The 13,909-nt window shown below is 46.5% G+C and overlaps 1 protein-coding gene across 4 annotated transcripts in view; it reads right to left on the reverse strand.

The window, feature by feature from the left end:
• The window catches only part of Baz1a (bromodomain adjacent to zinc finger domain 1A), an 85,474-nt gene extending 76,268 nt beyond the window's left edge, over nt 1–9,206 (reverse strand). For 2 of the 4 annotated variants that reach the window (XM_059279480.1, XM_059279479.1), the window contains exon 1: nt 9,025–9,206. In XM_059279480.1, coding sequence (XP_059135463.1) covers nt 9,025–9,137 — 113 coding nt within the window. In that variant the 5' untranslated portion in view covers nt 9,138–9,206. The remainder of the gene's footprint in view (nt 1–9,024) is intronic. The other 2 variants (XM_059279482.1, XM_059279481.1) reach the window with 1 other exon arrangement.
• Between the last annotated feature and the right edge of the window lie 4,703 nt (nt 9,207–13,909).

Below are 13,909 nucleotides of genomic sequence, written 5' to 3' on the forward strand. Positions count from 1 at the left end.
ACCATTTCAACTGCTTAATGGTCCACAAGGCCAGGCAACAGCTTCTGTATCAGACAGCAGAGCTTCAGCTGTATCAGCCAAGTGCCTAGGGTATTTGGGGGCCACAGGGCATGTGAAACCACTGCAGGGTGACAGGTAAGTATAAATCAGGTTTCCCCAGACACTAGACTTAACACTGTCTAAAATCTTCAAAGTGAGCAACGGTACAAGTTCTTTCTATAAGCAGCCATTCATTAAGCGTGCTGCCAGGTAGAAAAACAGGGTAAAAGTGCCAGTGAGACAGCTCGGCAAGTTGTCACCAAGCCTGACAACCGGATCCCTAGAACCCACATGGTACAGAGGGAATCAACTCACAAGCTGCCTTGTGACTGACACACTCACTCACTGGTACCTAAGCTCGTGTGCATACACAACAATAAATAAATAAACGTAAAATACAATCTGAGACAAAACAGGGTGGGAACCCAGAGATGTAAGCTGCCCGGCTCCTCCAGAGGTCTCCTGCAAACCTTCATGTTCTTACACTGATAGCCTTGTACACCAAGATCCAGCCCTCAGGAGGGAGGAGGCTAGGTATACTCCACCACGGGGCTAAGTTCTCACAAAGGAGGGGAAGTCCACCACCCCAACAGCACAGGGCCATCTATGGTACACCTTCACCCTCGCCCACTTTGTCATGCCGAACAGGCTTGACGCTCAACTATGAAGTTTATTAAAGCCAAATTCAAGGAGGTGGGTTACACTGTCTCTTCAACATCTACATTACAAGTCCATTTTACTACTGTGAGCAAAAGAAAATGCCAACACTTATTTAATATGAATAACTAAAGCTAACATAAATTACATCTGAGTTGGGACTGTACTCTTCAATAATCCTCTTCAGGATAGGGGTATTACTGCCTGGCAGCCCAGTGCAGCCTTCTCTTGGTTTAATTTCACTGGTACACAATCACACCCTCACTTCCACCTACTCTCTTGCTTTCTTACTTCATTGGTATAGAACGTGGGAGACACTGTGACCAACACAGTCTAAAATATTCATTATCTGGTCCTTCACACACAAAAACACATGATGGCCTTTCCTCTTTATCATTGTTTCATAAGGAAAAATTCTGAGCTACAAGGTAAAAATCGTTTCGAAAGACATATTCTAAAGTCTACCAATTCCGGTGAATAAACTAAGAAACAAAGAGCAACAGGCTGTTAATTTGTTAGGGATTAGGAAAACTGAAAGCCTAGTGGATTTAAGAATTAAGGAACATCACAGGCAGGAGGTAGTGGCACACGCCTTTAATCCCAGCACTTGGGAGGCAGAGCCAGGTGGATCCCTGTGAGTTCGAGGCCAGACTGGTCTATAGAGTGAGATCCAGGACAGGCACCAAAACTACACAGAGAAACCCTATCTCAAAAAGAACAAACAAACAAACAAACAAAGAATTAAGGAACATCACATGCAATTCAGATGAACAAAGTGCACTTAAGGGCTGAAACTCTACTAGCTAGATACAAAATGTTGTGAGTTCCAGGACAGTTCAAAGATCTAAACCACTGCCCTGCTCACATATCCATATGCTAAAAAATACAATTCCCAACCTAAAATAGTCCCTGATATGCAAAGGATGAAAAGTATGGCTTATAACTTTTAAAAGGTGGTCATTACTGAAGACAGCATAGAGTTTTCTATAATTTTCTTCCCTGAGAGGGTCATTAAGAGCAGACTGGACTGTGGGCATGGCAGAATTAATGTCTTATTAAAGATCCCAGCAAGATGAAAATTGTATTTTCATATTCATTTATAAACAGCCAGGAATTTTTTTAACTAATAAAAACACAGGGTCTAATTTTTCAAAACCACTCTAATGAAATTTTATTTTGCATCTTACTTAAAGCTGCCTTTGATAGAGATGACATAAGGGACAGGTTCCTGCAATCTGTAGGTGGTATAAAGCTGAGAAATCAGAGATCACATGCACTGGTGCTGGATGGGAAAGTCCTTCTTAACAGTAACGGATGTGAAGAAGACCAGTGGAGGCACACACCTTTAATCCCAGCACTCTGGAGGCAGAGGCAGGCAGATCTAAGTTCAAGGACAGCCTGGTCTACAGATCGAGTTCCAGGATAGCCAGAACTACACAGAGAAATCCTATCTCAAAAAACCAAAAAAGATCAATTTTTTTTTGAGACAGGGTTTCTCCGTGTAGTTCTGGTACCTGTCCTGGATCTTGCTCTGTAGACCAGGCTGGCCTTGAACTCACAGAGATCCGCCCGGCCCAAAAAGACCAATTTTAAGTGAAACTCAAAACACTTCAGTGTTGGTTTTTAATATAGTTCCCCTACAACATCTACCCAGAATGTCTTTCTGCTCCACTCCATGTCCTGTGAGTTTCATCCCTCAGGACCCAATTAGATAGTCTCCTACTTGATGAGGGCTTCCCCAGCTCCACCACCGTTACCAGCTTCCTCTTGGATCTTCCACTCTGCTGGCTTCCTAAGATGTATGTGACTTAGACACTTCTCCCTAGGGAGACACATTATCTCAGCATCTTCAAAGTCTCTCCAAAGTCTCTATGGATGGTCCACATTCATTTTTATGTGCATTTAGGCAGAAAAAGGGCCTAAGTGAGAGGCAGAGAGGAAATGTCTGAACCTAGCATTACCACTTTTCTTTGGGTAAAGTTACACAATCTCTCTGAACCTGCTTCCTCTTCTATAAAATGGAGGTATATTTCATAAACAGTTTATGTAGAAATTAAATGAGAAAATTTAACAAATGCCCATAGGATGTGTGCACTCAAAACATGTATCAATTTTTTTATTGTTCAAAGAAGATCCTAAATCAGAGGTTCTCAACCTTCCTAACCTAAGGCTGTGACCCTTTAATACAGTTCACGGTGTGCTGACCCCCAACCATGAAATTATTTTCCTTGCTACTTCATAACTGTAATTTTGCTACTGTTATGAACCGTTATGTAAATCTGTGTTTCCCATGGTTTTAGGCAATCCCCATGAAAGGGTTGTTCGACCCCCAACTGGGTCACGTCACCACCCACAGGTTCTGAACCACTGTCCTAAGAGGATCGCCAGGACAGCAAAGAGACAATGTCAGGACTACATAAAGTGAAAGTTCAGCATTGGGAAGAGGAGGACTTAACTAGCCTAAGCATCTGAGGAATTTCTTCCTGGCAACTCCTTGAGGGCAAGCAAGGGGACAACAGAAATTTTTAAAAGAAAGAGAGCTTAAATCACTATAGATAGGACAAGGGCAAGCAATGAAGCATGTCCATGAGTTCTTTATTTAGAGTGTGTGTGGGGGTCTGTGCCTGTGTGTGCTGTGTGTGAGAGTATAAGCACACAGTGCGTACCACAGCCAGTATGAGTCGAGGTCAGTTCTCTCCTCCTACTGTGGGTTCTGGGACCAAATTAAACTCAGGCCCTTTGCTTTGCATTGCAAGTGCTGAGCCAACTTGATGGCCCAATTTTCACTGTATTTGATTAATAGCATCAGATTATGATAAATATCCTAAAACCCAATTTGTGGACAAAGAAAGCTAAAGGTGTTCAGATGCCTTTGAAATAGGACTCTATTTATTCATTCATTCATTCATTCACTTATTTATTTATTTATTTATTTATTTATTTATTTATTTATTTATTTATTAGGATGTGTGTGGATATTTTGCTTACATGTCTATGCACTGTGTGTGTGCCTGGTGCCCAGGGAGATCAGAAGAGGATATTGGATGCCCTGGAACTAAAGTTATAGACCGTTGTAAGCTGCCCTGAATGCTGGGAATTGAACCCAGGTCTTCTGGAAGAACAGACAACATTTTTTTTTTTTTTTTTTTTTTTTTGGTTTTTTTAAAACAGGGTTTTTCTCTGTGTAGCTTTGCATCTTTTCCTGGAACTCACTTGGTAGCCCAGGCTGCCCTCCAACTCAAGAGATCCACCTGGCTCTTCCTCCCCAAGTGCTGGGATTAAAGGCATGCGCCACCACCGCCCGGCCAGACAACATTCCTTAACTGCTAATATAGCTCTCCAGCCAACACTGACTGCTGATTTTCTTAGACATGGAGTCTAAGTTTATCGTCCCTTGAATCTAGGGGGGCCATTATTTTCATCAATATGACAGAGATGAAACAGACCTCAGCACTCTTCTCCTCCCCTCCCCTTCTCCCCTCCCCTGTTCTGGAACACCTCAGAATAGCCCTTCAAGGAGAGAAAAGTCATCCCTTCAGAGCTCACACGTGTCAGAGTTCATCTCTTACTCTAGTTAAGATCAGCTTTGCCTCCAACTGGACATAGTTAAGTGGATGAGCCCAGAGGAGACCAGCAGAAGCACGCTGAGAATCCACACAACAGTGAAACCACCAGATGGACTGTTATCTCCATCCATGAAGCTCTGGGGTAGACCACGACACTACAACCACTGACACACATACTCTGAATAAAGAAAGCTATGTGTTAACATAAAAAAGGCATAGCCTGCTAAGCATAAGAAAGCAAGCTGAAGGCCAGGGGCAGTGGGGCACATCTTTAATCCCAGCACTCGGAGGCAGAGGCAGGAAGATCTCAGTGAATTTGAGGAGGCAAGCTAGGTCTACAAAGAGCTCCGGGACAGCCAAGTCTGCTACACAGAGAAACCCTGTCTCAAAAAACAGGAGGAAGACAAGAAAAAAAAGATAAAGCATTTAGGAATCTCTGCTCTACCCTAGGGGGGAAAAAAGATAAAGCATTTAGGAATCTGCTCTACCTAGGACAAAAGCATTTGAGGGCTCCACAATCAGGGACATGTGGCCAACTTATTCCTAAAAAAGGAGCTAAATACACCTAATTCAAAGACACACTATCTTGAAAGATCACCCACATTCTCTTGAAAGTACATGCTCACCAAACAGCCTCTGACTGTGACTAGACTTCCCACATGCAGTCATCAGCGTGGGAACCAGCTGGCATGAAAAGCATTTCACCCCTGGTAAACGGATGGTACCAGGTGTGGTGGCACACGCCTGTAATCTCAGCACTCAAGAGGATCTCAAGTTCCTGGCCAGCTTGGGCTACACGGCAAAACCTTGTCATTCATAGACAAAGAGCATTCTGATTTGTCTACTTAATCACAGAGGGGCGTAGTAAGGTCACTGCTGAGCTGACAATAGAGAGTAGTGCCATCTACAAAAACCTAGCCAGCTAACTCGAATAGCTTGTAATTCTAGTTTCTTTGTGCATATTTCCACAACCTTTGACAACAGGAAGAATTCTATCAGCACCACGTGACAGTCAACAGCAAAAAGCATAATGTCGAGGGCCTTAGAAATATGGACTAAAACTCTAGTGCCATCAATTGCTGAAAGTGTGATTACAATTGCAATCCTGGAGCTAATCGATATCCCGACACCTTCCTCATCTACCCAAGGGCTGAATTAACAAGGAAGAACTGATGAACAGAAGCAAAAATGTATTATAAGCTAGTCAAACCTTTTTCATGGAAAGCCAGGTGGACACAAGCTGGTGTCTGCGGTGGAAAAGATTCTTAAACTTTACATAGATTCAAAGAGGTAAAATTGTAATTCTAAACAGCCAAAAACAAAAAAAAAAAGGAAACATTAAGCTAATAAAACAAGTCATTAGGAAATTATATTAAAGATGTATAATTTCTAGTATTCACAGCCAACTATCTATTTTTAACAATTCACAACCAAAAATAAAAATTATGGGCCAATCAAAATTACAGTATAAATCTTTACCTGACTTGGAACTAAATTATGCACTTTAACATGTCTATTTGCCTACAGTTAATGTGCTATTTGTAACAGGTTTTCAGAAAGCAGGTCAAACAAGAGTTAGCAATTAGTTCAGAAACAGGTAGTTCAAACCATTTCAACAGTGGAATTGATACTGTCTTATCACTGACAATCCAGCCTGGTCAGGGTCTGTCTGAGAGAAAACAACAGGAGACGAACAGGAATGGAGCACAGCACACAGAAAGCGGTGATAACCACAGCTGCTTAGGAAGGAAAGAGGAAGTGGACCTAACAACCCAAAGCCGGAACACTATTTAGCAATGAAAAGATTTCTGACCAACTACTAACCAGTAAGCTAAACGTTTGTTGGAAAGTGAGCAAGGCTGGAAGCTATTAAAAAAAAAACTCCCTTAGTACGCAGAAATTTATATTAAGACATGAAAAGAAAACTGAATTGGGTGAGCATAGATAATAAATATTCAGGCAAATACAAGTTTTTTTCAAAATATAAAAGATAATCTTCAAATTCACAGAAACCAACTTAAGATGTGAGCTAAAACAAGTTTCCTTCAGTTTATCCATACCATATATCATCCACCCTAAATGCATTTTTTAAAAGATGATTTTTTTTTTTTTTTACCATTTAAAAGGTATAGGAAGAGAAATTTAAAAAAAAAATTTTTTTTTTTTTGGTTTCTTGAGACTAGGTTTCTCTGTGTAACAACCCTGGTGGTCCTTGAACTCGGATCTGTAGACCAGGCTGGCCTCAAATTCAAAGAGGTCCACCTGCCGCTGCTAGAATTAAAGGTATTTCTCACCACACTGGCCAGAAAATTTAACAACTAAATGTCAGTCTTCTATTTCACAGCCAATTCAAAAATCGTAAGGATTAAATATCTAAGGAGATAATGCAATTTTGTTTTAGGGCAAATGATCAAATATCTCTGCTACCAAATTAATAATCTCTCTTAAACTGTAACTCCCAAAGCCTCAAACATGTCAGCACTGGAGAGAAAACACATTTTGTTTTAAGCTTTAAATGTTTTAATATCCTCAGACTACAAAGCTTACAATTCCTCACTTTTCGTGTTGGGATGCCAAAAAAAAAATCTTCATTTCAACATTTCAGATTTCTCCATGATTAGAATAATTCATCGAAGGAACCAAAGTACACCAAGAGTGTTTAATTGACAGGGGGTAAATAAAAGTCAAATCTACCTTGCCCTCTACAGTGAGGGCAGCCTCTTTTGTTGTTTGCGTTGGAGGCATTATTTGGTTTTTAAGGCAGGGTCTTACTTTGTAACCCAGACTGGCCCAGAGCTCACTCTGTGGCCCAAGCTAGTCTTGGACTTGCAAACTCAGTCTCCTGAGTGCTGTGTAAAGAGCCTTTTCACCAAAGATTGTTTACATCAGAGGAAAGAAGAGTTTGGGGTGTAAGCCTGTTAACTATTTTCCTGGTACTCTCTTTGGTTCAAAAAGAATCAGAAATGTTACTAAGGACTGCGGCTTAAACTTTAGAAGAAAATATGAAGACATCATCCTTGTACAGTTACCCAACTCAAATCCACTTAAGAAGTTACAAGAGTGCACTCAAAGTAATAAAACAAGTCTGTACAGGAGCCCTGCGAGATGTGCACTCCTACTTCAAGGTACTGTTGGATGAAAAGCATATCTATTTCTCTAGATACGATACGTTTACCTGTAACCCCTTCTAGGGAGCTGAAGGTGAGGGGGTGTTACTTGGAACTGACTTTTCTAATCTCACTACCCCTTTCTCAGACGGCCTCTGCTTGCCTAAAGACCTCCCTAGATCAAGCTTCTCCCCCCCAGCCCCCCACACTTTTGAAATCCTCCTACACACAACGTATTTGGTTGCTATTAACACACAGTTTCTAAGCCACAAAGAGTCTGCGTGGAGGATAAAGGAGGAGAAGAGGGGGGGGGGGGGGTTGGCCCAGGCTGTTCCTGTGACTGTTACTGAAGAGTCCCTGTTTCAACACGGATCGCTGAAACACACTTCTGCACCGCTTCGTGTCACTGAGCAAGCCAGGGGAGAGCTCTTGGCTCTACCAAGCAAGGAACTGAAGATTCGGGAGCTGAAGCCACCTCTGCAGCGGCTGCAGCAGCTGCAGCAGCAGCAGCAGCTTCGGGCTCTTATCAAAACAAAAGCAGTGGCACATGTCAGGCGGCCCACATGCGGGGTCGGGGGATAAAGAGGCGACAGACTGAAGCCGGAGTTGAACTTGTCGAACTGCCGCTGCCGCCGCCGCGCTCTCGCCTACAACCCGAGCCACACCGAGGGGCGTCCGGGGACCCCCGCTGTCTCCCACTCCCTTCTCCCCACGCTCGGACCCGACTTCTTCCCTCGCCCGTCTCCCGCAGGAGGTGGAAGGGAGGGCAAGGGGGGCGGTGCAGAGGCGCCGAGTTCCCCGGGGACGGGAGTTAGTCACCAAGAAGAGGCGGTGACAGAGCGCGGCGCGCGGCGCGCACTCCCAGGCCTAGGCGGCGCGGGGACGCGAGGCCGCCGCTCGGGACACCCGTGTGTCGTCGTCGTCGTCGTCCCCTCCCGCAACGCCTCCCCGGCCCCTCTGCGGGGCGAGCCGCCTACCACTCCAACCCGGTCCCCACCTTAGCTTAGCCGGCACACACATACACACACCCCCCCCAAAAAAAAGAAACCAAACAACGTCAGAAGCCACGCGCGACCGCGACAGGCCAGTCCCGGGCCGGCCGTTTCCTGCCCTCCGGGGTCAGGGACTCCCTCTCCCTCCCCCCGGGGCTGCCGGACCGCGGCGGCGGCGGCCCCAGCGGCGGGGGGGGGGGGGATCCCGGAACCGGCGGCCGAGCGCGTGCGGCCGCGGCGGGGAGGGACGAGGCGGGGAGTTTCCGCTCGCCCGCTCGCCCGCCCAGCCCAGCCCAGCCTACCCCAGCCTACCCCAGCCTAGCCCGGCCGGCCGGGCCGGCGAACGCCGCGCCGGGCGGGCGACTCGGAGCGGTTCCCCCTCCCGGCCTGCCTCCGCGGGGCCCCGCCGCCCCACGCACGCGGTCCCGGCGCGCGGGGGAGGGGCGGCCCGGCCACCCCGGTCCACCAGCCCGGGGGAGAGGCGGGGGGCGTGGGGGAAGATTTAAAAAGAGCAGACAGACAGACAGACAGACAGACAGACAAAAGGGCGCGGGGGCGGCCGTCCCCCCCCACACACACACACACCGCTAACCCCGGCGCCCCCGCCCGCGCTCCCGCCCGCGCTCCCGCCCGCGCTCCCGCCCGGCCCGCGCCCGGCCTTACTCGTAGTGGCGGAAGATCTCGTTGGTGACTTTACAGTAGAAAACTTCCTCGTCCGGCCGCAGGTCCCCCGGCGGCTTCTGCCTCACGAAGGGCTTTCGGTGGAGCAGCGGCATCTCTCCCTCTCTCCTTCTCCCTCTCCTCTCTCTCTCTCTCTCTCTCTCTCTCCCCGGGCCGCGCGCGTCCGCCCCCGCCGCGTCCCTAGCAAATTGGAGGGAAAGGAAAAGCCTAGGTAAGGTGGGGAGTGAGGGGGGGGGGGAGAAGCGCCGGGCCGACGACCGAGCTGCCTTTTGTGTGTGTGTGTGTGTGTGTGTGTGTGTGTGTGTGTGACCGACCGACGCGCCCGGTCCTCCTCCTCCTCCTCTCCCCGCCGCCGCCGGCCGGTGCTGCTGCTGCTGCTGCTGCCCCCCGAGTCCGGTCGGGCGCCCGCGGGGCCCCGGTCACAATGGGGCGGCCGCCCCCTCCCCCAGCGCCGCTCCCGGCCGCCGCCGCCGCCGCCGCCGCCGCCGCACCGGGACTCGCAATGTGCTCGACGCCGCGCCGAGCCGAGCCGGCGGCATCTCGGAGCTCGGGCGGCCGGCGGATCCTCCCGGGCGCCCGCCGCGCTTTGTTCCCCGTTGGTTCCCCGGGACACCCTCCCCCCCCCCCCGGGCTTTTCGGGAGCCCCTCACCTGCGAGCGAGCGCTGGCCCCGCCGCCGCTGCCGCTGCCGCCGCCGCCGCCGCACCTTCCCACGAGGAACGCCGCCCGCGAGGGCCCCCGGCCCGGCCCGCTCCGGACTCTCGCCGCCCCGCCGCCGCCTCCGCCGCCTCCTCCTCCGCCGCCGCCGCCGCCCGCACCGCCACTGGCCGGCTCCGCGCGGGGATCGGCGTCCCGCCGGCACTTCCCCGCCTCTCCGCGCTCCCGGGAAGTTTTCTGAGCTACTTTCGGCTCTGAAGGAGGAAGAGCAGTGGGGAGGAGCTTTTCGCTTCTCGCTTCTACCTTTTTATTGGCTACTGGATGACTTTTACAGCCTGTCACTGATACAGGAAGAGACGGCCGAGAGCCTGGGAGAGAGAGCTACATTATTAATTAATGGAGCAACCCCTCGTCAAGAATCAGAAGCATCCTCCATGTTTGAGATTATCAGCCAGAGGATCTAGGGAGAGCGCCAGCGTCCCCTGAACACATGGCTGACCAAGTAAAGCCTCCGTCTTTTCCAGTGTGTGCCACCCGCGCTCGGCTGTTTTTAAGGGGATCCCGATTCCGATTTAGATTGCATTTTGAAAGAAGGGAAGAATTAAGAAACGAACTCGCGAAAACTCTTAAAAGTATTTTGCATGCGTAAACATCCATCTTGAAGAAAATACCTTTCTTGACACCAGTCCGTCTTAATACTTAAAACGATTCAAAGATTTAGATAGCTCAGGAAAAGATCCGTCCTAATTCTTAAAACAATTCAAAGATTTAGATAGCTCAGGAAAAGACAGAAGTTTGAAATGCCACCACACTTACGGGATCCCCCACATATTTAAAACTAAACACACGCTTTAAATATACACCTCTCTAAGTAATTTAAGATCAATGTTTAGTTCAATTAGCATCTTAACGATGTTGAATTTACTACTGATATGTCTCATTAAAATGATTTTCCTATATCAGTAATTTTCACTTATGCAAACAATATTAATGTTTATGAGACTTGGGGCTTTTGAACTGAAAAGTGTATTCTAAATTAGAAATCATTCAAAAGTTCACCAGCTTTGTTTTAATAGTCTTTTTTTGCTATCACTCTATTTGCTTATTTACAAATTAACATGTGATAATGAGTCCAAAAATAATCCTGAAGAATAGTTATCCAATAAAATATGACTTTTTTTGTAATTACTAATACTATGAAATGATTTAAAGCACTGGGATCTTCTATAACTATTTGTACTCTGGGGAAAAAATAATCTGTTTAAGTCTACTTACCAGAGCTTTTTTGTTTTTTTTATTTTTTGAGACAGGGTTTCCCTGTGTATCCCTGGCTGTCCTGGAACTCACTCTGTAGACCAGGCTGGCCTTTGAACTCAGAGATCCATCTGCCTCTGTCTCCTGAGTGCTGGGATTAAAGGCCTGTGCCACTGCCACCACCACTGGGCTCTTTACCAGTTTTAAACTTCTCTTAAACTTCTTTTAGCTGATTATACAGCTAGCAAAACAAAAGTTGGTGAAAGGCAGTATTCTTTGGGCACTTGAAAATCATTAATAAGGCAGGCTGATCTCTGAGTTTGAGGCCAGCCTGGTCTACAGAGCAAGTTCCAAGACAGCCAGGGCTACACAGAGAAACCCTGTCTCAAAAGACCCCCCCCCAAAAAAAAATTTTTTTAAATTAATAGTATGGCCAGGCAGCAGTGGCCCATGCCTTTAAATCCCAGCACTCAGGAGGCAGAGGCAGGTGGATCTCTGAGTTCCGAGGCCAGCCTGTTCTACAGAGCAAGATCCAGGACAGGCACCAAAACTACACAGAGAAACCCTGTCTCGAAAAACCAAAAAAAAAAAAAATTGAAGAGCAAGTACTTATTTTATTTTTATTGTAAATACAAATACTGACTATGTAAATTTTTTGTTTTTATTTATTTATTGGTTTTTCGAGACAGGGTTTCTCTGTGTAGCTTTGGAGCCTGTCCTGGAACTCTGTACTAGGCTGGTCTCAAACTCATAAAGATTCACCTGCCTCTATCTCCTGAGTGCTAGGGTTAAAGGTATGGGTCACCACCACCCGGCCCTACTTCTTTTAAACTACTGTTACAAATCTTCCTAACTTCAAAAATTCCTAAACTACAAAAAACTACTTCTTAAACTATAAAATTCATACACCTGTCTTGCTGAGTATCAGAAATAATAATTCATTTTGAGAGTTATTGAGGATTTCAACTCCCCAGTACACACACAGAAAAAGACAGACAGAGATGGGGATATGAGGATGAATTATCAAGGAAGACAATGTGGAATAATAATCTTAAACAGCGAACCTAGGTCCTGTCTCCACATTCCATCAACATACCTGACAAATCCAAGTACACGGCGTCCTTTATCTTAGCAAGGCTGTATGGGTGTGTATGGGTGTGAGCTCCCTAAGCTCTTCAGAGAAGGATGCCTCCTCATAAACATATAAAAGAAACACATTCACCTTCGTAACTGATTCCTCTCCATCTCTGGCATCTCTCAACGCTCCCCATCCTCACTTTAAAGCCTTTCCGACAAATTGATAGCATGTGACCCATAGAAGATTCCTAAGCTCCAAATGGTTCTTTTCTTCACCTCGGAAGCCCTTGGTTGGATGTGAGAACAGTGGCTCTCTACCTGTGCTGCAGCCCGCCAGGACCACCTAGGGGGTGTTTGAGAAATACTGACACACGTTGTTACCCCGTTCCTTCTGATTAGAACTGGGAAGTGTGGGTTGTTAGTAAAAGTAGACTTCTCTATGGCCGTCCTCATTAACATAGTGATAGTTTTCATTTAGTGAATGCTTGTGCTGCAGGCTTTAAATGAATTGTGCGATTTTCATCTCAGACTAAGTACAGTTTGTCTTCTTGATTTTATAGATGAAGCCGTGAGGCACAGAGAGGTCGCGTAAGTAGGACAGCAGCATCTGAATCTGGAAGGATAAAGCCATGATTGTGTTCTTAATTCCCAAACCATGCTCCCTCCTCCCATTGTATACTTAAGATTTGCTGTTCAGCCCAGTGGTGGTGACTCACGCCTTTAATCCCAGCACTCAGAAGGCAGAGGCAGGTGGATCTCTGTGAGTTCAAGACCAGCCTGGTCTACAGAGCGAGATCCAGGACATCCAGGGATACAAAGAGAAACCCTGTCTTCAAAAACCAAAAACCAACCAAACAAAGAAAAAACAAACAAACAAACAAAAAAAAGCACGGAATTCACAATAAATGATTCGATACAGTAAAAATTAAAAGTTCTGCACAACAACAACTACCACAAAATTGAAATACTAAAGTCAAATTCGAAAAAAAATGTTTGTGAACAAAGAAGTAATTTCTCTAATAGATGAAGAATTTTTATAACCCCAATTGCCCAAGAGAACAGAGATAGATACAACTGACTTTTTAAACACTCCCAATCTGTTCACAATAAGAAATGCAGGTTCCCACTGCACCGAGAAAGCGGTTTCCATCTTCCCTGTTAGCAAAGCTCGCCGTCATGTTGATGAGTCTGGGGGGGCAACTTCCATGGAGGGAAGATAGACAAAAACATCGACATAAGATTGCAAACATGCCAGAAATCCTGTGTGTAGGAAGATCCCCCCCAGGCATCTCAATATGACTATTTCCTTTGGTAATGCTAGGAAGAGCATATTAAAACCAGTGGAAATGTCAGCGGCTGCATACATTGTGCTGCTGCAGCTGGACAATGGCTAGTATTCAGACGTTAGGAAAATGAGGAAGTCCAAGAACAAAAGGTGCATAAAGATGTATGTGGAGCGGCTTGGTATCCTTACGTGTTTGCTTGATAGTAAAATACATCTACGGGCTAGAGAGATGGCAGTGGCTGCTCTCGTAGAGGACTCGGGTTCAAGTCTCAGTCCCCAGGTTGTGGCTTACAGCTATCCATGATAGCTCCAGGGGATCTGAAGCCTTCTGGCTTTCCTGGGCACTCGCGTGATACACACACACACACACACACACACACACACACACACACACACATTCAGGCAAAACACTCATCATACACACAAGATAAATCTGAAATAAAAAAGTAAAACACCTGGAAGGATATTTAAGAAAGCATACTGGTTGCCTCTGGGAAGGCACAAGGTGGCTGCTAGCAGATAGAGATGAAAGGTAGCCTCTTCACTGTAGACAGCTGAGTACACGTAGAAAGATGGAGATGGAGAAAGATGAATA

Source organism: Peromyscus eremicus, chromosome 14 (assembly GCF_949786415.1).
Source record: "Peromyscus eremicus chromosome 14, PerEre_H2_v1, whole genome shotgun sequence".
Taxonomy (NCBI): domain Eukaryota; kingdom Metazoa; phylum Chordata; class Mammalia; order Rodentia; family Cricetidae; genus Peromyscus; species Peromyscus eremicus.